Genomic DNA, 22985 nt, shown 5'->3' with positions numbered 1-22985 from the left:
AAAAACATAAGATATTGCGAAACAATGTCCGATTTTCTTCAAACCAACTTTGTTGGATGCGGAATAATTTTCTGACATCAAATATGCAAATTATCGGTCAAAAAAGTTCAATTTGCTCTTCTGAGCCAAAAAGAGCATTTTTTCGCAAAAAAACAAGATATCGCGAAACGATATCGGATTTTCTTCAAACCAACTTTGTTGGGTGCGGAAAAATTTTCTGACATGAAATATGCAAATTATGGTAAAAACAGCGCAATTTGCTCTTCTGAGCCAAAAAGAGCATTTTTTCGCAAAAAAACAAGATATCGCGAAACGATGTCCGATTTTCTTCAAACCAACTTTGTTGGGTGCGGAAAAATTTTCTGACATGAAATATGCAAATTATTGGTAAAAACAGCTCAATTTGCTCTTCTGAGCCAAAAAGAGCATTTTTTCGCAAAAAAACAAGATATCGCGAAACGATATCCGATTTTCTTCAAACCAATTTTGTTGGGTGCGGAAAAATTTTCTGACATGAAATATGCAAATTATTGGTAAAAACAGCGCAATTTGCCCTTCTGAGACAAAAAGAGCATTTTTTCGCAAAAAAAAAAGATATCGCGAAACGATGTCCGATTTTCTTCAAACCAACTTTGTTGGGTGCGGGATAATTTTCTGAAATGAAATATGCAAATTATTGGTAAAAACAGCTCAATTTGCTCATCTGAGCCAAAAAGAGCATTTTTTTCACAAAAAAAAAAGATATCGCGAAACGATGTCCGATTTTCTTCAAACCAACTTTGTTGGGTGCGGGATAATTTTCTGAAATGAAATATGCAAATTATTGGTAAAAACAGCTCAATTTGCTCATCTGAGCCAAAAAGAGCATTTTTTTCACAAAAAAAAAAGATATCGCGAAACGATATCCAATTTTCTTCAAACCAACTTTGTTGGGTGCGGAAAAATTTTCTGACATGAAATATGCAAATTATTGGTAAAAACAGCTCAATTTGCTCTTCTGAGCCAAAAAGAGCATTTTTTCGCCAAAAAAAAAAGATATCGCGAAACGATATCCAATTTTCTTCAAACCAACTTTGTTGGGTGCGGAAAAATTTTCTGACATGAAATATGCAAATTATTGGTAAAAACAGCGCAATTTGCTCTTCTGAGCCAAAAAGAGCATTTTTTCGCAAAAAAACAAGATATCGCGAAACGAAATCCAATTTTCTTCAAACCAATTTTGTTGGGTGCGGAAAAATTTTCTGACATGAAATATGCAAATTATTGGTAAAAACAGCGCAATTTGCCCTTCTGAGACAAAAAGAGCATTTTTTCGCAAAAAAAAAAGATATCGCGAAACGATGTCCGATTTTCTTCAAACCAACTTTGTTGGGTGCGGGATAATTTTCTGAAATGAAATATGCAAATTATTGGTAAAAACAGCGCAATTTGCCCTTCTGAGACAAAAAGAGCATTTTTTCGCAAAAAAAAAAGATATCGCGAAACGATGTCCGATTTTCTTCAAACCAACTTTGTTGGGTGCGGGATAATTTTCTGAAATGAAATATGCAAATTGTTGATAAAAACAGCTCAATTTGCTCATCTGAGCCAAAAAGAGCATTTTTTCACACAAAAAAAAAGATATCGCGAAACGATATCCAATTTTCTTCAAACCAACTTTGTTGGGTGCGGAATAATTTTCTGACATGAAATATGCAAATTATTGGTAAAAACAGCTCAATTTGCTCTTCTGACTCTGAGCCAAAAACAGCATTTTTTCGCAAAAAAACAAGATATCGCGAAACGATATCCGATTTTCTTCAAACCAACTTTGTTGGGTGCGGAATAATTTTCTGAAATGATATATGCAAATAATTGGTCAAAAAAGCTCAATTTGCTCTTCTGAGGCAAAAAGAGCATTTTTCACACAAAAAAAAAGATGTTGCGAAATGATGTCTGATTCTCTTCAAACTAACTTTGTTGGGTGCGGAATAATTTTCTGACATGAAATATGCAAATTATTGATCAAAATAGCTCAATTTACCCCAAAAGAGCTTATTTTTTGCAAAAACATAAGATATCGCGAAACGATGTCCAATTTTCTTCAAACCAACTTTATTGGGTGTGGAATAATTTTCTGACATCAAATATATATGCAACTTGTTTAAAAAATTCCATTTGCTCTTCTGAGGCAAAAAGAGCATTTGTTATTAAAGATATCACAAAGCAATTTGTTTTTGGACAGGTGCTACGGTAAAACATGTACAGGGAAAGTACATCATTACAAAAATGAGGTAGGGTTAGATTGTCATATTGTAAAATTGACATAATTTTTCATATAAATCCGTATATGAAATATCAATAGTATCACTGCTTCCTTTTTCGTGATACCACAATCTCTTTTGGGTTATTCCAACTTTTTATTGTAGAGTTGTGAGAAATAGATGTCGATTCAAATAGATAAACTCCCATCAGTTCTTATAAAAGTGTAAATTTTGTCATCAGTTACCGTAATCTTTACTCATTTACTGATTATTACGAATCCATTTTCGTCTTCTCAGTCACCAAGATCAAGTCATATTGGTTGTATTAGATGTATACATTCGGAATAATAAATGAGAAGGTTTTAATGCTATGCATCATAGAATATGCAGTGTATTTCTAACTTTACTACAATATACTGTACACAAAAGAAAATTAAAGCAATAGTCTAGTGAATCTGTATAGGTTCAAGAACTTTATTGTGCACCAGTAGGTAAACAGACTTAATTCACTATCTCCTTCGCTCTGTGACACAATTTGCACATAAACAACTTTGGGACAAAGTAATAAATTAATTAATAGTAAGTGACAAAGTTATAAACAACAAAAGACATGTCATCTCTCTTCCTGTAAGTTCTTCGGAAAAACTTTTGTGTTTTTGACAAAAACATAATCTAAGTATTGAGCTATTCAAACTAAATATTGTCACCAAATTTCATCACAATGTTGCCATGTTCACTGTTGGAAAATATTAACACCTCTCAACATCAAAGAACCGACTCATTATATGACACATTGGACCCTTCCTTTTCCAAAGCTGACAGAAAAGAAGTCAACCTGAACATATTTACACTTTGGATATCACCATTTCACATCAGAGTAGCCACATGTCCCACATAGTCATTGTCATGTGTAACAAATTACAACCTTACAGAGTACGACCTAGGCTACTAAAGAGAATTAAGCACAAATTATAAATATAGAACATGACATAGAACATCCATCACAAACTTCCAGATAATTCACACAAAATCAATGTCTAAAAACTAAAAGGTACACATGACAACACTCCTGTGCAGCCAAGAAGTTGTCAAAATTGTGATCTAAACAAGATAGAATTAAGATGGGTGTCATATTGTTGCAGACTGTATTATACAACAAAGGGAAATAGCTTCAATTGCATACAATATATGTTCCATATCTTCTGATATCAACATAGCACAGGAAAACTAATCTTACTTGGCCACACCAATTTAATTTCTTGGTTCACGGATTCGCTCGCTCCTATTTTTTGGGAAAAAAATCAAAATCAAAATTACCACTCAGCAAATTTTCACCATGAATGAAACCATTCACCAACTTTCTGGTGTAACAAATTGGCCTTCATATTATATAAGCTTCTTAAAATGTGAGTATTATTATTGCAGTCATATTTTTCATTCATGAAGAATGGGACAAACATAAAAACTGACACTACTTTTGTAATTTTAAACAAACTGGTGCTGTAACTGTACAGTAATAGTGTTTTTGTACTTTTTTCAAACTGAAAACCTTTTATTCTTTATGTTTTGGATTAGCCCTTACCTTTACCCCAACCATTTTACAATTTTTATTTTCATTTTTATATCATCCTCTCGCTCCATATTTTTATGAAAAAATCCGTGAACCAAGAAATTAAATTGGTGTAGTCTTAGTATGCAATTAGACAAACCATGTAATAAAAGCTGAGGGCTCAAAATACTGGGTGCACCCAAAATTGGAGCCATGCACCCAATTTTTTTCTGTGGGTTCACCAACACAGTGCACCCGAACATTTTATTAGGTTTACACAAAAGTCATGTTAGGATATCAGAGTATACTAGTATACACAATGTTCTTCGCATCTAAGTAATAGAAAGACAACTAAAATGTCTGTCATGGTACAAAATGTACTTGTTTAGGAATTTAATTTAATAAGCTTGTAATTATCAAGTTCTGTAATTACTTTTTTTTTCTGACAGTGGTGCACCCAAAATCTCACCCAATTTTTTCAGTGCACTGTGCACCTAATCCAAAAATTTGAATTTCGAGCCCTGTAGTCCCTGTAATCCTTTCCATACATTCATAGCTGCAAGAAGCGAAAAGTGGAACCTATCCCAGACTTTGCTCCAGGATCTTAGTTCGTTCTTCTGGTTGAATAAAGTCTTCATCAGTGTGGGTCTGTGAGAAGCCTTCCCTGTAGACTCTTCCTTTCCTTTGTGACTTTCTCCATCTAAAACAATGTACAAAAAAATTATTACCTCACAGGTGAGACAAGATATACAACAAGGTATTGGCCATCAATTTTGTTCCAGTGGTCTGACCAGTGGGTCTGTGCTGCTACAGGAACGATTTATTCCCAGGCTAAAAAGTGCTAAATAAACCTTTAAGCAAAAAAAAATAAGGTAACTTAAGGTCTGCTTACTCTCATTAGATATAATGGGAAGTTTCTGGCTTCAGAATGTGTCTTCAGCTAAACATGTACTAGTACAGTGAAAACAAGCTACCAAACAATTTCTTAGTTTGATATACTGTAAATGCAGAATTGTGTTACCTGGTCCCCAGAGCTAAGAGCCACAAAGATATTACCTGTAAGATGTGTTACCTTGTCCCAAGAGATAAGAGCCACACAAATATTACCTGTGAGGTGCCCTACCTGGTGCCAAGAGCCAAAAGCCACCCAAATACATGTATTACCTGTAAGGTTCCCTATATGGTCCCCAGAGCTAAGAGCCACACAAATATTACCTGTAAGGTGCCCTACCTGGTCCCCAGAGCTAAGAGCTACACAAACATTACCTGTAAGGTACCCTACCTAGTCCCCAGAGGTAAGAGCCACGCGAATATCACCTGTAAGGTGCCCTACCTGGTCCCCAGAGCTAAGAGCCACGCAAATATTACCTGTAAGGTGTCCTACCTAGTCCCTAGAGCTAAGAGCCATGCAAATATTACCTGTAAGGTGCCCTACCTGGTCCCCAGAGGTAAGAGTCACACAAATATTACCTGTAAGGTGTCCTACCTGGTCCCCAGAGCTAAGAGCCACAGAAATATCACCTGTAAGGTGCCCTACCTGGTCCCCAGAGCTAAGAGCCACGCAAATATTACCTGCAAGGTGTGTTACATGGTCCCCAGAGCTAAGAGCCACGCAAATATCACCTGTAAGGTGCCCCAGAGCTAAGAGCCACGCAAATATTACCTGTACGGTGTGTTACCTGGTCCCCAGAACTAAGAGCCACGCAAATATTACCTGTAAGGTACCCTACCTGGTCCCCAGAGCTAACAGCTATGCAAATATCACCCGTAAGGTGCCCTACCTGGTCCCCAGAGCTAAGAGCCACGCGAATATTACCTGTAAGGTGCCCTACCTGGTCCCCAGAGCTAAGAGCCACAGAAATATTACCTGTACGGTGTGTTACCTGGTCCCCAGAACTAAGAGCCACGCAAATATTACCTGTAAGGTACCCTACCTGGTCCCCAGAGCTAACAGCTACGCAAATATCACCCGTAAGGTGCCCTACCTGGTCCCCAGAGCTAAGAGCCACGTGAATATTACCTGTAAGGTGCCCTACCTGGTCCCCAGAGCTAAGAGCCACGCAAATATTACCTGTACGGTGTGTTACCTGGTCCCCAGAACTAAGAGCCACGCAAATATTACCTGTAAGGTACCCTACCTGGGCCCCAGAGCTAACAGCTACGCAAATATCACCCATAAGGTGCCCTACCTGGTCCCCAGAGCTAAGAGCCACGCGAATATTACCTGTAAGGTGCCCTACCTGGTCACCAGAGCTAAGAGCCACAGAAATATCACCTGTAAGGTGCCCTACCTGGTCCCAGAGCTAAGAGCCACGCAAATATTACCTGTACGGTGTGTTACCTGGTCCCCAGAACTAAGAGCCACGCAAATATTACCTGTAAGGTACCCTACCTGGGCCCCAGAGCTAACAGCTACGCAAATATCACCCATAAGGTGCCCTACCTGGTCCCCAGAGCTAAGAGCCACGCGAATATTACCTGTAAGGTGCCCTACCTGGTCACCAGAGCTAAGAGCCACAGAAATATCACCTGTAAGGTGCCCTACCTGGTCCCCAGAGCTAAGAGCCACGCAAATATCACCTGTAAGGTGCCCTACCTGGTCCCCAGAGCTAAGAGCCACGCAAATATTACCTGTAAGTTGCCCTACCTGGTCCCCAGAGCTAAGAGCCACGCAAATATTACCTGTATTAAAGGTGCCCTCCCTGGTCCGCAGAGCTAAGAGCCACAGAAATATCACCTGTAAGGTGCCCTACCTGGTCCCCAGAGCTAAGAGCCACGCAAATATCACCTGTAAGGTGCCCTACCTGGTCCCCAGAGCTAAGAGCCACACGAATATTACCTGTAAGGTTCCCTACCTGGACCCCATAGCTAAGAGCCACACAAATATTACATTGATAGTCCCAGAAATACAATATTTCAGAACGAAACTTACCAAATCTCGGCACACATTACCAAAGCCGACAACAAAATGGCGAGACTGCAGTAATCCCGCATGTGTGGGGAGAATCGACCAATAGGATTCAACTATTTGGCTCATTTAAATAATAGTATCCCGGCTGCTATCCACGGCTGCTCTGTGGCTATCACGGCAGGAGTTACCTCCAAAATTTAACCCACGCTGGACGCCATTTTGTGTAAGGAATGATGGGATCGTGAGGCTCTGTGAAGGTCCAAAGAGATACTGGTCTGTGGTTTATCGCCTGTTAAAGAAAAGTTCGATAAGATTTTGTGATCAGAAATATTTTGAAGTATTCGGGATTGAGTGCACATCAAGTACAATGCAATAGATTTTATTTAGACAAAGATGGAGCGACAAATGTACTTTTCATAACCGCCATAGTTACCCTTTTATTCCCACAGGGATTCAATATGGCCGACATTGGCTGGTTTGTTCAGTGGTTGTAGCATTTCAACAACATTTCTCTGTATTCTGTGAGTTCAGAACGTAGAATATTGCTGTACTAGAAGCAGAAAATACCTACAGGCTTCCAAGATGGAAGATCTTTCGGCTAAAAAGCGAGAGATTGACGAAAAGCTGCAAATGGTGAGCTATTTTGTTGTGCCCCTCCCACAAAAATCATAACACCTTAAAATTTTGTCCCGCAAATTTGACTCTGAATTTTTGCAGGCCAACTCTTACCTTATGAAACTCTTGATGTCATTAACCAGTTTCTTTTTCTTTTTTTACTATGTACCTGTTATACAGGAGACACAGAAGCTGGCATTTCTGAAAGACAGCCTAAACAAGAGCAACCAGCTGACAGAAAACATGGTGGGTTTACCTCTGTAGCTCTTCCTCTTCCTTATAAACGGGTCAGCCTTTTTACCGGAAAACAGAGTTAAACACCGGAAAACACATGAAGGAGTGTATAATCTACTGAAAAACAGTATGTTTTGATGAGTAAACATGACAGGTCGCTATGTTTTGCCACAGAATAATCTACATATGGCCCTGGAATGAAGAAATCGTCAGAAAATGCATGAGACGACGGGCCGGACCGCTGTCACCCGGCGGCCATGTTTGTTTTCATTGCAGAATACATGTTTGTTTAGCGGGGTCTGATACTTTCACAACAAGACAGCTGATACCTACCGAACTTCAGTGCAAAAATCTGTTATATATTGGCATAAATATAATATATATGAATCTTATATGAATATATGAATTATTCTGTGGCAAAACATAGCGACCTGTCATGTTTACTCATCAAAACATACTGTATTTCAGTATATTATACACTCCTTCGTGTGTTTTCCGGTAAAAAGGCTGACCGCTTATAAACCACTAGCATCATGTTGATCATTCTGTCACTGTTTAAAGCCCTCGTCTATTGACGGTGTGAAATGGAGAAAGTATTGCTTCGAAGTTCATCACTCAGAATGTCATGATTGAAAATGTCATGATGTCATGTCCCTTGCAACTGGCCAACTATAATTAAAACTAAAAGGCTAGTGTGGGTAGGTTTTTGCTAGACTTAGTCGGGTAACTGGAAAATTATTCCCATAGTCCCTAGTATAGATTAACTGCCGTTATAGCTGTACGATGATGATGATGATAGCTGTACCTGAAGCAAGGCCAAGGAGGTTCCGTAATTGTAGTTTCCTTTTTATCTTACCATATGTTCCTATGAGCTGTAAAAACTTGTGACAAACATTTTGATTGTTTTATTATTGGAAGCCATTTTTCACCAGAAGCAAATACATTGATTTCCTGTAACTTGAACATACGTACATTGCAGGTGTCTATACTGGAATCCTTCAGCAGCCGTCTCCACAAGCTAGAGGACACCATCGTGCCAGTACACCGGGACACCAAAAACCTGCAGAAACTTCAAGACAGTATCCTTTTCAGTAGGAACTGTCTCATTCATAAAGCTCTTGTACATGTATTACCAGGGAATAGGGAACCTTTGCTTCATAGACCATGGCTTAAATGTTAACGACTAAAAAAAAGCAGAGTTTTGGGGTTAACTTTTCCTACGTATTGGGAAAAAGTTAGACCCATCCCATAGCCTTTTTTGAGGCGGTAGGAGTAACTTTGATTGTTATCTACTGTGTCTAGGGCATGGTATTGAGAGGTAGAGCCCATCCTTATCCTTCCACCACCTTTTACCTTGCCAACTGAAGTCAGGTACCCATTTTTACACCTGGGTGGAGTAAGGAAAGTCATGTTACAGTAAGTGCCTTTCTAAAGCCTTAAGTAAAGGGCTCAAAGTTGGTGGTATGTCAGGGAATTTGAACACAGGACTTCTGGGTTGTGGGCTTCACACCCTAACTGTTACGCAAATGTAATACCACTTCTTACTACTTCATGTGCATATAAATGTTCAAACATTTTTACATATACATGTAATTATAGACAAACCCAAACAACAAATGCTGTTAAATACAAAGTATTTGAAAAAAATACTGATAAGCATTTCTTATTATATCTGTAAGTATCTTGATTTTGTTCTTGACCAAACACCTCAGACATTGATAAGACGCTGTCCTCTCTGGACCATGTCATCAGCTTCTATAATGTTGCCAAGGATGTGGAACAAACCATCCGAGAGGGGTGTGTATTGCTTCTTTTTTTTTCTTCAAGAATGCAATCCATGCTTGAAACATACCTTAAGTTCATACAAATCGTGTGATGTTTAAGTTAAACTTAAAGCTATTCAATAGTCAAAACGCAATAATCACTTCACATTAATATTTATATTAAACTTCTGCAATGATAAGTTTTGAATAACTCTTACAAATGGCATGCCTGTATACAGACCTTACGGTTCTCCCGATCCGCTTGCTCCAAAATATCCCGACAGAGAGTCCGACAACCAGCCATCAGATGGGTCAGCAGATACAGTATTTCATACCAGAAGACAAACAATTCTTTTGTAAAAAATACATTTTCCTTCTGGTTTAGGGATTGGTTTTTGGTGTGGACAGTCATTGGTGATCATTGTTATAAGGTTTATATTATTGTAACTCACTCAGTATGGCTTCCATACATACACATGGTGTTGGTACCAGTACATGTATAATTGTGTGTGTATCTTTACTTCTACTACTGTGAGTTTGTTTACTTTTGCAGTGGTTTTATTTCATTGTTAGAGGGAAAAGAAGGTTTTAAATTCACGGTCAAAAATTATTCTGTAGTACGGTAATTATAACCTTACATTAGAAACGCATATTTGTGACATCGTGAATTTGCAGTGGATAGCACATTGTGCAAAAACCATGAAATAAGACCTCTGCGGAAGTTTGAAAGTTTACAGTATATGAACCCTGGTGAAGCATTGGTGTCCAGTCACTTTCCACATCTTTGAACACAAGTAATAACATAGAAAATGTAAATACCATGCATAAGCTGTCATTATATGTCTGCACCAGGTAGTTCCTAAATGTTATGTTTCCCTGTTTTGCCCTTCAGGCCCACAGGTCGTTTGGACTCGTACCTGCAGAGCATGGCCAGGGTCCAGAACGCCGTGGACTTCTTCAGTACAAACAACCCAGGCAGTCCTGAACTGCACACTGTGGTGAGAGAATAGAGTACTCAGTCAGGCTTTTAGCCAGGCATTCAAGGCGTCAATTGGACACACTGTTCTAAAAATAATGAGAAATTGGATTCACTAGACGCACTGAAGAGTCCGTTACACTGGGGAGCAGATCCTCTGCCATGACCAGGGTTGCCACTAGCTACAGGTCACAGTCTTCAACTGTGACCTCCAGGGGTCTAGCCAGCGTCCGTTTTTCCGTCAATTGACGGAAATTTGCTGCGTCTGACGGAAAAATTTTAAAACCAATCCGTCAACCTTGACGGACAAAAATCCTTGGTGGAAGCTACAGGCGGCTTGGGGACGCCGTCCACGGCCGTAAAAGCCACACGCTGTTTGTTTTGCTATTGTTATGATTGTTGACAATGTGTGTCGGCGCCCTTTCGCATACGATAATCTCATTAAAACCCGTTTTTCAAGGTCTCAGTTCAGTCCTTCTAATTAATTTTCGCTGTTTTCGCGACGATTGTAATTGGCTGACGGAAAAAAAATTTGAGCTGGCTAAAGCCCTGGTGACCTCTCTGACGATAATTTACCCCTCAGGATACCTCAGAATGCACCATTTTAACTTAGAATTCTATCAAACCTCAAACCATGGAAGGTCAATGCTCCCTGACCCCCTACAATGCTCTTGTCTGTAGCATTCACCACATGGTGAATCTCAGTCACTAAGAAATTTGGACTCCCTATGATAAAATCCTAGCTAAAAGCCTGTACTCAGTACATTGTACACGTGTTGTATTCTGTGTCATACCTTGGCCTTGATAACGTTTGATAGGGGTGTTTTGGACTGGGTGATACCTTGGGTTATCACATGGGGTTCTACTGTTATCACACAGGCTACTATAAAAAAATACGAAGTTCGACGTGCTTCGCATCCACTGAGCCCGGTGCTATCAAAAATTTGAATACTAGTACCAGATTTGGATGTTAAATTGATGTTACAATTTTTTCTTTGAGGACACTGAATTTTATCAACTATGGCACATTTCACAATTTGAAATTTGTGATCTTCGGATGGATACATATAAGATATCGTTTAGTAAATTAGTGCATTGCTTTTACCACATGTAGATGAATAAAGTAAAACAACAAAAAAAGTGTTTAAGGAACACCTTTCCTCTCCTCTCCTGAGGTGTTGCCAAAAAATGAATTATCTACTTTAAAAAAAGTTTTAAAAGGATAAGGAAAAATTAATCAAAATGTTTTGTTAATTTGTATATGTAAATGTAACAAAGCCCAATGAAATGCATATATGCTGATCTAATGAGCTTTCTTGAGATAAATATTGAAAATAAATAATGATATTTTAAACCAATGACTATGGAAACAATGAGCTTTTTCCATGTTTTAGACACAACTGTTTGAGTCTGGTAAAGACCAGCTGGAGAGAGAATTCCGGAACCTGCTGACCAGACACAGCCGACCGGTACCAGCGGTCACTATACTGGACATGCTGGGGACAGAAGACGGTCAGTCCAGTAATAAAACATGCATGGTCATTCTGACATTCTTTTCTTGCCTATGCAGTTAGATTTTTAGACTTTCCAAAGACTATAAACAAACTGAAGTAAGTATCCTGGCACATGCTTGTGTATATGTTTATGTGAAGCTCACATTTTCACATAGACATATACTGTAAATGCAGAAATGTTCGCGGTGGATTAATGTTTGCGGTTTTCGCGGCGGCCACCTCACCGCGAATTTAAAACCACCGCAAATATTTTTCCATAACAGTAAGAGACTACAGTACATGGTGCTACCGCGAAATTAAAACCACCACGAAAAGTCCATTTTCCCGCAACCGCGAAATTAAATCCCCGCAAACTTAAATGCATTTACAGTAACTTACAACTTTTCCTTATGATCTAGAAATTAGATACACAATCATGTGCCAGGAAACTTACTTTAGTCTGTTCAATAGAGAAATCATGTTATGTATATGTTTTCTTCTGCATGCGTAAGATAAAGATCTGAATGAATTGTATGTTCCCAAATGAATTTATCCATGATTGTGTTTTATGAAATGCATGTTTAGGGTCTAAGGCCATACTCCTTGTGTTCAACCTTCCTGACCATGTAGATTTCATATCAGGGCTCAAAATACTGGGTGCATGTGCACCCAGGTGCACCCAAAATTGGAACTGTGCACCCAATGTTTTTCAGTGGGTGCACAGGGTGCACCCAAATATTTTCTTAGGTTTATGTATGGAAAAATATCGAGTATAGTAGTATACATCATATTCTTGACATCTAAGTGTTAGAAAGATAATAAAAATGTGTTACTTGTTTAAGAATTTGATAGCTTGTAACTAAGTTTTGTTATCAGTTTTTTTTACATTCTACTCAAATTCAAGTGGTGCACCCCAAAATTTTTTGGTGCACCCAATTTTTTAAGCTGGGTGCACCAGTGCACCTAATCCCCAAAATGAATTTCGAGCCCTGCATATTAAAGACAAATTTTTTTCCCTCATGCTCACATCAGTTTTTGGATTCCCAGATGTTGTCATCCATATAATCAAACCTTTCATGTAAGTTACTAAACTCACCACTTGTTTGTTTATTTTCAGATCCAGAAGATATTCCTCTGGAGCATTTACCAGGTAAGTCAATGGGGTAATAGCGCTTGAAAACTGCCAAATATCATGTTCATCTTTGTTGGTAAATGATATTATGAATGAAAATTGGATTGACATAACCAACAAGTTGAATGATATTATGCCATTTTGGGGGGCTTATGGAATAGACCCATCTATTGCTATCTCTGAGACACTACATTAGAGCAACAATGGGTCATAAGTGTCAGGAAACCTGTGTCGCCCCCCGTCTACTGATTGTGTTTGATGTATGTTTTACATGTAAAAGATGTGAAGTATGGATGTGTTCTGTTTTAGAGAGGACAGTTGCAGAACTGACGGAAATCTCTAGGTGGCTCATCACCCAAAACAGCACCGGTAAGACATCATCTTCTTTACATATATCTGGCTACTTATATCTGTGGGGTAACCTATATCGGTTCCATTGCTTTAAAAGACAGCGTATTTGGGGATAACAAGTTAAGAGACAGTGGTTTCAAACTGTAATAATTGAAAATACAATTTGTTTTGCAATTTGAAACCTCAGTCCATCAACTTGATATACCTATATGTAAATACCCTGGTTTTGAAAACAACCACAGATATTGGTTGGCCCATGGATAAAGGTGAACTAGCATTAGATGCTTTCAAAAAATAGTTTCTGAATCATAGATTAAGAAATTACCAGTTTTTTTCCATTGTTTTTTTCATTTCTGTATGGAAAGTTGTATCATGTTTTGTCTTGTTTCTTTCCAGATTTCATGAATGTGTATGCCCAAATCAGGTCCAACACACTGCTGAGATCTCTGGATGGGTAAGTCAGTGATTGTGTGATTATAGGTCAGACATCAAAGTTAAGGCTGTCCATTGGCAAGCATGTTATAATACACTGAATGAAGGCTTTAAAAAAGTACTAACCCATATTTCAATCTTAAAAATTCTTCTCCACCAGAAAGTCACTGAGGTCTAGTTTATAACCATTCAAAGAAAACAGAGGGTTGTTTGGCTCATTCTCCGAGAAAAGCTCGCTCTTTGAAAGAAACCTCACCTTTGACCCCTGTTCCCTCCTGATACAACCGGTAGCACCCCTATAACTCAAAACCTGTTCTGACACCAGCTAAACTGCTAAACTGAACAACTTTTGACCCAAACAGGAAAGATTAGGCCCTACCTGTCCCTTCTAACTCAAAAAGTCTACAGATTGGGCAAAAAGTTTCAAGGAAAAGAAGGATTTTCAAGGATTTGAAGTCACACCCAAATCGTCTTCCCATTTTGGGCACTGTACTGCACAACGCAACTCTGACATCAGCCTATAGGGCAGCTACTCTTAATGCCTCGCTTCCGCCATTAGTCAAACATACAAGTAACAATGGTATGCATTCTTATTTCATATATCAGTGATCTGTAAACTTTTTCATGACCTAAAAGCTATAATTGGTCCATATGAATTCATATCTTGCATAACAGCCTTTTTGTAAATGGAAAAAAAATTTGCCCAGTCAATTGATATTTTTTTTAAACCATTTGAGAAGCAACAAAATAAATTTGTGAGGCATCATGTTCCTGGGACCATCTGGGTTGTGCTTCGCTCCTATGTTTGCTTTTGCTACCCATCTAGAGAACTGTAAATGTTTTAGGGTGATGTCAGGTAAACAATGAGCAAATCAAGGAATGGGTTCTAGAGCACCCTCCCGCAAGCGGACAGAGGTTGTTTTGGGTGTTGGAATGCCTGTCCAATTCCTTAATTCAGTCATGTGTAGGGACCTTTCAACGCCCTCGTCCAATACTTGGACCATTCCAGATGTTAGAGATGTCAAGGTTCCCAGACGTAATAGCAGAGAAGCGATTGTACATACAGTGTATAAGTGTATACAGTGTATAATAAATGCCAGAGCGAACTACTATCCGGATGGGACCCAGGACATTCATTGTTTTGAGCAAACTTCAATGTACATTGTATTGTTTCATGCAGGTTGAAAGAACACCAGGCAAAGACTGGAACAGCAACAGGAGTTTCACCTGCCTCTGTAAGAATACATTTATTTACTGACATAAATGTTCAGAAGCGTGTAACATGTATATTACTGGTACTTCTTTCACATGCAGTTGCACACAGCCATTTGTAAAAGCAGATTGTCACCAAAGTTCTAACTTGCGTTAATTTTGTTGAGATGTGGACTGAATTTTTTGGTATGTTTGTTTGAATACTTGCATACCCTGTAAAACGCCTCATGGCATAACTCTCCAGCTTTGTACTGAACAGTACAAGCTGCATATCCTGACAGATTTATTTGATCCACTCTCACTGGGAAGGATTCCAACTCTTTTTGATGGTGCGGTGGGTTCTTTTACGTGTTTGAGGTATGGCCTCCCAAACATGCGTGTGGGACCTCCATTTAATGTCCTATCTGAGAGATGTCCCTAACCAAAGCTAGGTACTCATTTTCACCTAAGTGAAAGTGAATAAATTTATGTTAAATGCCTTTCCCAGTATGCACAAAACTGGAGCATATCAGGGAATTCAAACCCAGGACCTTTGATCCAAACACCCTACTGTTATACTTTGTGACATGATGACGTCTTGGGAACGAGTCTGGAGTCTTAAAACTTTTACCTGAATTGTGGTGACTTAAGTCCCATTTATTGTCCCTCAGGGAGGTAGCAGAAAGCTGGCATTGAAGGACACGCCCACCAAGAAAACAGCCTACCTGAAAGGGAGAACGTATGTATAAAGATTCAGGAATATTCACTAACAAATAGCAGAACTTTGTGTATGCTTTAAGTCCTGAATAAATAAGAAAATGCATGTACATGTATATAAAAAATTATATGTAATAGCAGAATTGCTCAGACTCAGAGTGAAATGATTGTAAAAACAGTATCACATTTCCCAATGAGAGCTTTTTTTTTATATTTAAGGTTAAAGTCAACTGATGTTATGCTATGGTTATTTTCCAGAATAATCCGGAAAGCTGGCTCTTCCATCATGAAGCATTCCTCCCTGACACTAGACACAGGTAAAATATATGTCAGAAATTTTGTGTTTTACACAATTTAATAATTGATGCTCTTTTTTTTTAAGATCAGGTCGGAATAATCCTTTTTTTTCATCTATTTTTCAAACGCGTTGGATGCTTTTTTTCTACAGAACCTTTTATTTTGTCTTCCCTTTGTAGCCAATCATAAAGGTGCTTTTGCTATGCCCGAGACCTCCGGTTGGTTTTCATTTTGAAATTTTTTTGCAACCCTTTTTTTCATTTTTTCTCATCGATACGACATTCGCTAGCAAGATTTTTTTTATTTGTCTCCTGGTCTGTTCTCAGTGAAACTTTTATTTTACAAACCTTTTTTTTCTTTTTTTTTATGACATTTGCTTACATCTCGTTTCTTCCACAATTGTTAAAGATCTTTTTATGAAATTCTGTAAAAAAGAGTTATGTCATGTATTGTTTTTAGCCCAGGTGGACATATCATTTCTTTGTATAGGGCGTCGAAAAAGTGACTCTTCTTTAACCGAGAAAAGTGGTATGTTTTTAGTCACGTCTTACTTAAGTACATTTCTATACCTCATTTATTTTTTGTTTCACCTTTTTATTATTTTTGGGGGGGGGGGTGATATGTTTGTTGGATGAAGTTTTTTCCCCTCGTTTTTGTAGGTCGTTGGAAAAGTCTGTTCCCTTTTACTGAGAAAAGTGGTATGTTTGGACCAGAGTTTATAGAATACAACTTCACTTTTTTTGTTTTCATGATGGCTTTTTGAATTTGTTTTTACAAATTTTTATCAATTCAACCTTTTTATGTTATTTTTTTAATTCTTTTACCCCCACAAACTTCACAGCTCTGAGAAGAATGTCAGTTTTTGCCCCAGAATTTTTGGGTGTGTTAGATCAAGATATATTGTATTTGGTCTCATACATTCTCATGATTATTATACTATTACAATTCAAAAGAGGAGGGATTGAAAGAAGTCTAATATATTCCTCTTATTTTGACAATGTATGGTATTTTAATGAATTTGATTTAATTTTTTCAAATCACATAGTGTTACGCTGTTCTGTAAGATGTCATACATGTACACAAAAGTTTTAAAGCGTGTTCTTCATATCTAATGTTTCCAAAATAAAAACATATTATAGATGCCTAGTAAACCAGAGCTCACATAATAATCATGCTCATGACGTAAAACTATATGAAAGACGTTTTACCTACCAGGAGCTGTGGTTAGTTGTAAGTCATTGAAATGTTTACTAATTTCTCCTCCCTTCCACTTTCCAGCTCGTCGGCAGGGTTCCAATGTTGTGGCTGAGCTAAAGGACGACGTGTCAGACACAGAGACAGATACATGTATCCTCTGTATCTCTGCACTGCTCAAACTCATGCAGGTATGGTATCTGAATATAACTCTATAACAAAATACTCCAAAAAGAAAGGCTGAATGGTCTTTAGCATCAGTGAATAGTTTTATTGGGTTGTTTAGTCACTGAATTAACGAGATTCTTTGTACACCTAGGAATCGTTTTGGTGACCGTTTGTCACCTTCCTCTGCAGCATAGTTGTCACTGCTTATAGATTGCTCACTCACTCACTCACTCACTCACTCACTCACTCACTCACTCACTCACTCACTCACTCACTCACTCACACCCAAACGTTAAGTATTTAGCATTGTTTGAATTGTAGGGAATCTGTTCGTAACGTGTGCTAGCTGCTACACAAGTGGAATGCTTTGTGGGAATTGCTAGGAAGGTGTTTCCACAGTCTCATACAGTTGTAGCATTTTTATTACAGCGTGCATTATTCCCATGAGCAGTGATGCTTAACAGTTCATCCTTGCAAATATTATGTGAATATGAGTGTGTATGATTTATGATTTGACTTGAACATTTCTTAAGTATTTGCGTGTTGTGTTGTTCTTTTGACAGAGTGAGTCTAAGTTGATGGAAGGTGTCATCCCGGAGAGATATCACAACTCCATCTTTGAACAGCTGGTGCAACAGTCCATGGATGGGGTGGTGGCCGATGTGGAGGTCAGTGCTGTGATTAGGGATGTGTACCGGTACACTGTACCGATACAGTACCGGTACAATCAATTAGGTACAGATACAAAAATACCAAACCCTGGTGTACCGGTACTGGACCTGTATCTAATTAGTGCAAGCCAGGCAGGATAACAGGTCAGGGGATGGCCACTTTGACAGATAAAATTACTGTGAAATCACCATAGCAGTCTCTGAGCCCCAGTGAGGGAAAAACAACAAGGGTCAAATTTTTGTTGCATCATGTGTCTACCATAATAAACACGTTTTTATTGGTTCAAACATGCTTCTACCCTTTTTAATACATTGTTTTGTCGTTATAATATATGATATTCAATGCCATGCATTTAGGTCCGGACTCATTAGGTCCGGACCTGTACCTAAACCTCTGGATTCGAATCCGGACCTGTACCTAAACGTGGGTTTAGGTACGCATCCCTAGCTGTGATGTGATTACTATAGACAAAATGTTTTTGTGAGCCAGCTTTCTAACAACATAAAGCATAGGGGACATGTATATCCTTGCCCTAGAGTTTGTCAATTCTGTTCTTATGCAAATGAGTCATGAAGTAGAAGGGCAACATTTTTGTTCAAATGCAGAATGTTTTCCTTCTAGCCTTGTGTCAAGATACTTGCATACAATTCTATACCATTAGGCTCACCACAAAGTGGTGTGTGCGAATGAAAAGAAAAAGAATTGGGGATGTGTGAGTAACTTGACATGATAGCCAGTCCAGGTAGACAGTCCAGGTTGCTTGTTCTGGTGCACAGCCCGCCTTTTTCTGTGAACCTTTTGTGCTAGGAAGAGGAAAAAAATAGAACACAACATGCAAAAATAGTATGTTTTCTCTTTCGAGAAAACATTATGACAACTTTGATTTGTCATGGCTACATATATACATATGTATCTGATGGATAAGCCTTCATTTGAAATTCTCATACAAATGTACCTCCTACAGAATATAGCCACATCTGCTAAGAGATGTATAGGTAAGCACGACTACTCTGCTGTCCTGTCCATCTTCCCTGTCCTGAAACACCTGAGGGCCATCAACCCAGACTATGAAGAAGCACTCAAGGTAAGGACAACTGTAATATATTATAAACCAATATATTATAAACCATTCAAACATGTCTGCAGTTTAATGTTTTATTCCGTGTTGTCTGACTACCAAGGACAAAGATATCATAATTCTAATGAACGTCACAACTTCTACAATTTGCTTGTCATATACAATGTAGTCAAACATCCATATCATCTCCTTTGAGAAAAATTACTTTTGCCTGACCAAATTAAAGATATACATTCAACTTTTATGTTTTGTATGTGGGGCCACGTAGCACAGTGGTATTGTGTTCACCTCGTGACCGAGAGGTCGCGGGATCGAATCTGCCTGCCGTGCTACCGATCTTGTACCCTTGGGAAAGGCACTTTACACGACTTTCCTCACTTTGTGACGCAGTGGCAAGGGTGCAGTTTCAAACATGGCGAAGATTATACCCCCCTTCGTCTCTATTCATAACTGCTGTAGACTTTCTGATCCAGATGGCTTCCTTGACCCAACTTCACCCAACGTTGTTTCATTCTGTACTGATGAAGACGACAGATAGTAGCCGAAACGTCTATGGAAGAATTAAAAGAAAACGTGAAAACGAATAAGACTTTGTTCAATTGATCTACTAACCTGATGAAACTATTTACGGGGGTAAGACTAACTTGTTTTTCCTCTAGGGTACCAAACAGGGACAGAAACTCCCCAGTCTGATGTCTACTCTGGATACAACAGGAGCGAAGGCTCTGGAGGAGTTTATCGACTCCATCAAGGTACCATTATGTTAAAGTTTGACAACTGAAAAAGTGTTGAAAACCCTACAAAATATACCATAAAACCCTGTTTTGAGATTGCAGTATCTGGCTGAGTTATGCCAAATAACAGTAAACGCATACTGCAGGGCTCGAAATTCATTTTTGGGATTAGGTGCACTGGTGCACCCAGCGTAAAAAATTGGGTGCACCAAAAAATTTTTGGGTGCACCACTTAAATTTACGTATTATATAATAACCTAGTAATAAAACTTAGTTACAAGTTATCGAATTCTTAAACAAGTACCATGACAGACATTTATATCTTTCTAACACTTAGATGTCAAGAATATGATGTATACTAGTATACTTTGACATCGTTACATACATAAACGTAAGAAGATATTTGGGTGCACCCTGTGCACCCACAGAAAATGATTGGGTGCACAGCTCCAATTTTGGGTGCACCTGGGTGCACATGCACCCAGTATTTCGAGCCCTGATACTGTAAAGTTTAATGCATCTTAAGTTTGCAGGAATTTTATGTTAAACTTTGCGGTAGTGCCATACACTGTAGTCACATACTGTAATTGAAAAATGTTTGCGGTGGTTTTAATTTCGTGGTAAGACTGCCTCGCGAAAACCACGAACATAAAACCACCGCAAACATTTCTGCATTTACTGAAGCAACTGGAAAAATATGATTTTGAGAATGGTCAATGTCACTGACAAAAGGTGGTTGATGCTACCTAGAACATCTGACCGTTCCCCAAATCATATCCAGTTGCTTGAGTTACTGCTTTTGGGAGTATAATATTCCCCGGATATCCAACCTTCCTCAACGTATCTGTTTGAGTTGTTTGTATGATTACTGTAATCAGCTTTCCCCCTTGTATATTTGTTCTTACAGAATGACCCAGATAAGCAGTCTAACATGTCCAAGGATGGGACAGTGCACGAGCTGACCAGCAATGTAAGGATCTTGGTTGCAAGATTGGTTGCAAGAACTTTCTCATTTTTTGGTTGCAAGATTGGTTGCAAGAACTTTCTCATTTTTTGGTTGCAAGATTGGTTGCAAGAACTTTCTCATTTTTTGGTTGCAAGATTGGTTGCAAGAACTTTCTCATTTTTTGGTTGCAAGATTGGTTGCAAGAACTTTCTCATTTTTTGGTTGCAAGATTGGTTGCAAGAACTTTCTCATTTTTTGGTTGCAAGATTGGTTGCAAGAACTTTCTTATTTTTTGGTTGCAAGATTGGTTGCAAGAACTTTCTCATTTTTTGGTTGCAAGATTGGTTGCAAGAACTTTCTCATTTTTTGGTTGCAAGATTGGTTGCAAGAACTTTCTCATTTTTTGGTTGGAAGATTCGTTGCAGGAACTTTCTCATTTTTTGGTTGCAAGATTGGTTGCAAGAACTTTCTCATTTTTTGTTGTATACAGTAAAACTAAAGAACATCAATCCCTTCTTGAGTTATTTTATTGGTTTGAAGCAAAATTGGCTCCTGCAGTTTTAAAAAAAGGCTCTAGGAATCCCAAACCTATAGGACTTACTTGTCCTCCTAACAGCTATCTACCACTTAAAGATCATAACCACAGTATATCCCAAACATGAGATATGAAAACTAGAAATTCTTCTGCAATATCATTATAAGCCATGAGGGGGACCAAAATCTATCTATTTCCAGGTCTTATAAAGACCTACCCACATACCAAATATCAAGACAATTCACCCAGGTATTCTTAAGCTATTGTTTTCACAGACACACAGGGGCACACACAGACACACACGCCTGAAATTATTTCTGACAAAGCTTGTTAATATGAAAATGTCAATATTTCCTGTGACTGTAGTGAGTGAGGCTGTAGTAGTTTGTAGAAAGATAGAAAAAAGTACAAGAAAAGTATTGTTTATGGCTGCTTGTGTATTAATTCTTTTCCCCAGGCTATGATCTTCCTCCAGAACCTGCTAGAATATCTGCACACGGCTGGTGGCATGTTAGCTGCACAAGGTAAGTGAATCAGAAACTGGCACATGTATGTCTTACAAAGGTAAGCCATGTCACTTATTCAGGACATTAAGCTTTCTAAGGCCCTCCTCACATGTTTTGGAAGTTATCATGAACGTCCAGTTGTGGTTCGATGTACATGTATGGGTACACAGTAGGGCTGTGTACCGGTACAAAACCGGTTTTTCGTATTGGACCGGTCCAGAAAAAACGGACCTGAAAAAATTTGGTGGACCGGATGTTGGACCAATTGGAAAATAAACAAATTATATGATCAGGTATTCACACGTTAGGGGGCTTACCAGTCAAAGAAAATAACAAGAGCGAAGTAGAGTAGAGTTCTACCAAGTTTTACAATCAATCATACAGAGGCACTTAGTCTTGCAGGATTTTATAACACCATTTTTATAACTGTAGAGTCCAATACTCCACAAAACAGATTTCTTTCTTGCAAAATGGACCATTGTTTTGAGTATTGTCCATTCACAAGTTTTTTCATACTGAATCAGGTTCAGGTCCGGACCTGGACCTGATCCTCTGGACCTGAACCGGACCTGAATCTTCTGTACTGGTACCCACCCCTAGTGCAAAGCGCTAGTGTAATTTCTAAACTGCCATAGCATTAACAGTGCACAAGAACACAAAGTTTCATCAGTAGTTTTGCTGTTCACGTTGCTTTGCTAGAACATGTCCTAGAGTGTGTGTAATGTTGATCTGTCTGCTTCTGTTCTTTCTGTAGTTGCCGCCAGCTGGTGCCCAGTAGACATCTGTGTGTAGTCCTTCACGCTTTTTGTCTCTCTTCTGTTTCCAACTGTGGTGTTTCTTTCCTTGAGAAATTTCCTTTGCATGATCTTTGTTGAAAGAAACCAGATTGGCAATTTTTTTTTGTATCAATGATACTGATTCTTACTAAAGTTGATGTGCAAATGTTTATGAAGTACTATAGATTATGATTTTTTAGGCATGATGATGGAGAGGCATGGAAAAAATCTTTAAATTGAATGATTTATATAACTCTTGGATATGTTGATTCTATTACTAGTATATATTATCATGGATGACATCCTGAAAGGATGGTCAGGAAGGTTCAAAAAGCAAGTTAGCACGAAGAGTAACCTCTTCTCAGCGACCACCTGGCCATTTCGACCGCTTTTTCTTGGTCCCGATTTATTTTCCCATTGACGTAAGCATTAAGCAACCTTTTCTCAACGACCACCTGGCCAACGCGACCGC

The 22985-nt window shown here is 38.6% G+C and overlaps 2 protein-coding genes across 7 annotated transcripts in view; one reads left to right on the top strand and one right to left on the bottom strand.

Moving 5' to 3' along the window:
* The window catches only part of LOC118429325 (WW domain-binding protein 11-like), a 24465-nt gene extending 17496 nt beyond the window's left edge, over window positions 1-6969 (bottom strand). Inside the window, exon 1 of the mRNA XM_035839806.1 lies at window positions 6899-6969. The gene's annotated coding sequence lies outside the window, so the exon portion shown is untranslated. The remainder of the gene's footprint in view (window positions 1-6898) is intronic.
* Window positions 6970-7169: 200 nt separating this feature from the next.
* Window positions 7170-22985, top strand: part of LOC118429089 (exocyst complex component 7-like) — a 27567-nt gene continuing 11751 nt past the window's right edge. Inside the window, exons 1-20 of one of the 6 annotated variants that reach the window (XM_035839459.1) lie at window positions 7170-7336; window positions 7499-7564; window positions 8532-8631; window positions 9265-9349; window positions 9555-9626; window positions 10208-10313; window positions 11686-11803; window positions 12902-12934; window positions 13226-13285; window positions 13664-13721; window positions 14880-14934; window positions 15562-15629; window positions 15866-15924; window positions 17183-17289; window positions 17830-17934; window positions 18903-19022; window positions 19676-19768; window positions 20658-20720; window positions 21689-21755; window positions 22492-22521. In XM_035839459.1, the coding sequence (XP_035695352.1) occupies window positions 7286-7336; window positions 7499-7564; window positions 8532-8631; window positions 9265-9349; window positions 9555-9626; window positions 10208-10313; window positions 11686-11803; window positions 12902-12934; window positions 13226-13285; window positions 13664-13721; window positions 14880-14934; window positions 15562-15629; window positions 15866-15924; window positions 17183-17289; window positions 17830-17934; window positions 18903-19022; window positions 19676-19768; window positions 20658-20720; window positions 21689-21755; window positions 22492-22521 (1516 nt within the window). In that variant the 5' untranslated portion in view covers window positions 7170-7285. Of the gene's footprint in view, window positions 7337-7498; window positions 7565-8531; window positions 8644-9264; window positions 9350-9554; window positions 9627-10207; window positions 10314-11685; window positions 11804-12901; window positions 12935-13225; window positions 13286-13663; window positions 13722-14879; window positions 14935-15561; window positions 15630-15865; window positions 15925-17182; window positions 17290-17829; window positions 17935-18902; window positions 19023-19675; window positions 19769-20657; window positions 20721-21688; window positions 21756-22491; window positions 22522-22985 lie in introns of all 6 variants that reach the window. The other 5 variants (XM_035839460.1, XM_035839463.1, XM_035839461.1 and 2 more) reach the window with 5 other exon arrangements.

The sequence above is a fragment of the Branchiostoma floridae genome, chromosome 13 (genome assembly GCF_000003815.2).
Source record: "Branchiostoma floridae strain S238N-H82 chromosome 13, Bfl_VNyyK, whole genome shotgun sequence".
Lineage (NCBI taxonomy): Eukaryota > Metazoa > Chordata > Leptocardii > Amphioxiformes > Branchiostomatidae > Branchiostoma > Branchiostoma floridae.
The sequence above is the reverse complement of the archived record's forward strand: the minus strand, read 5'-3'. Positions and strand labels throughout refer to the sequence as shown.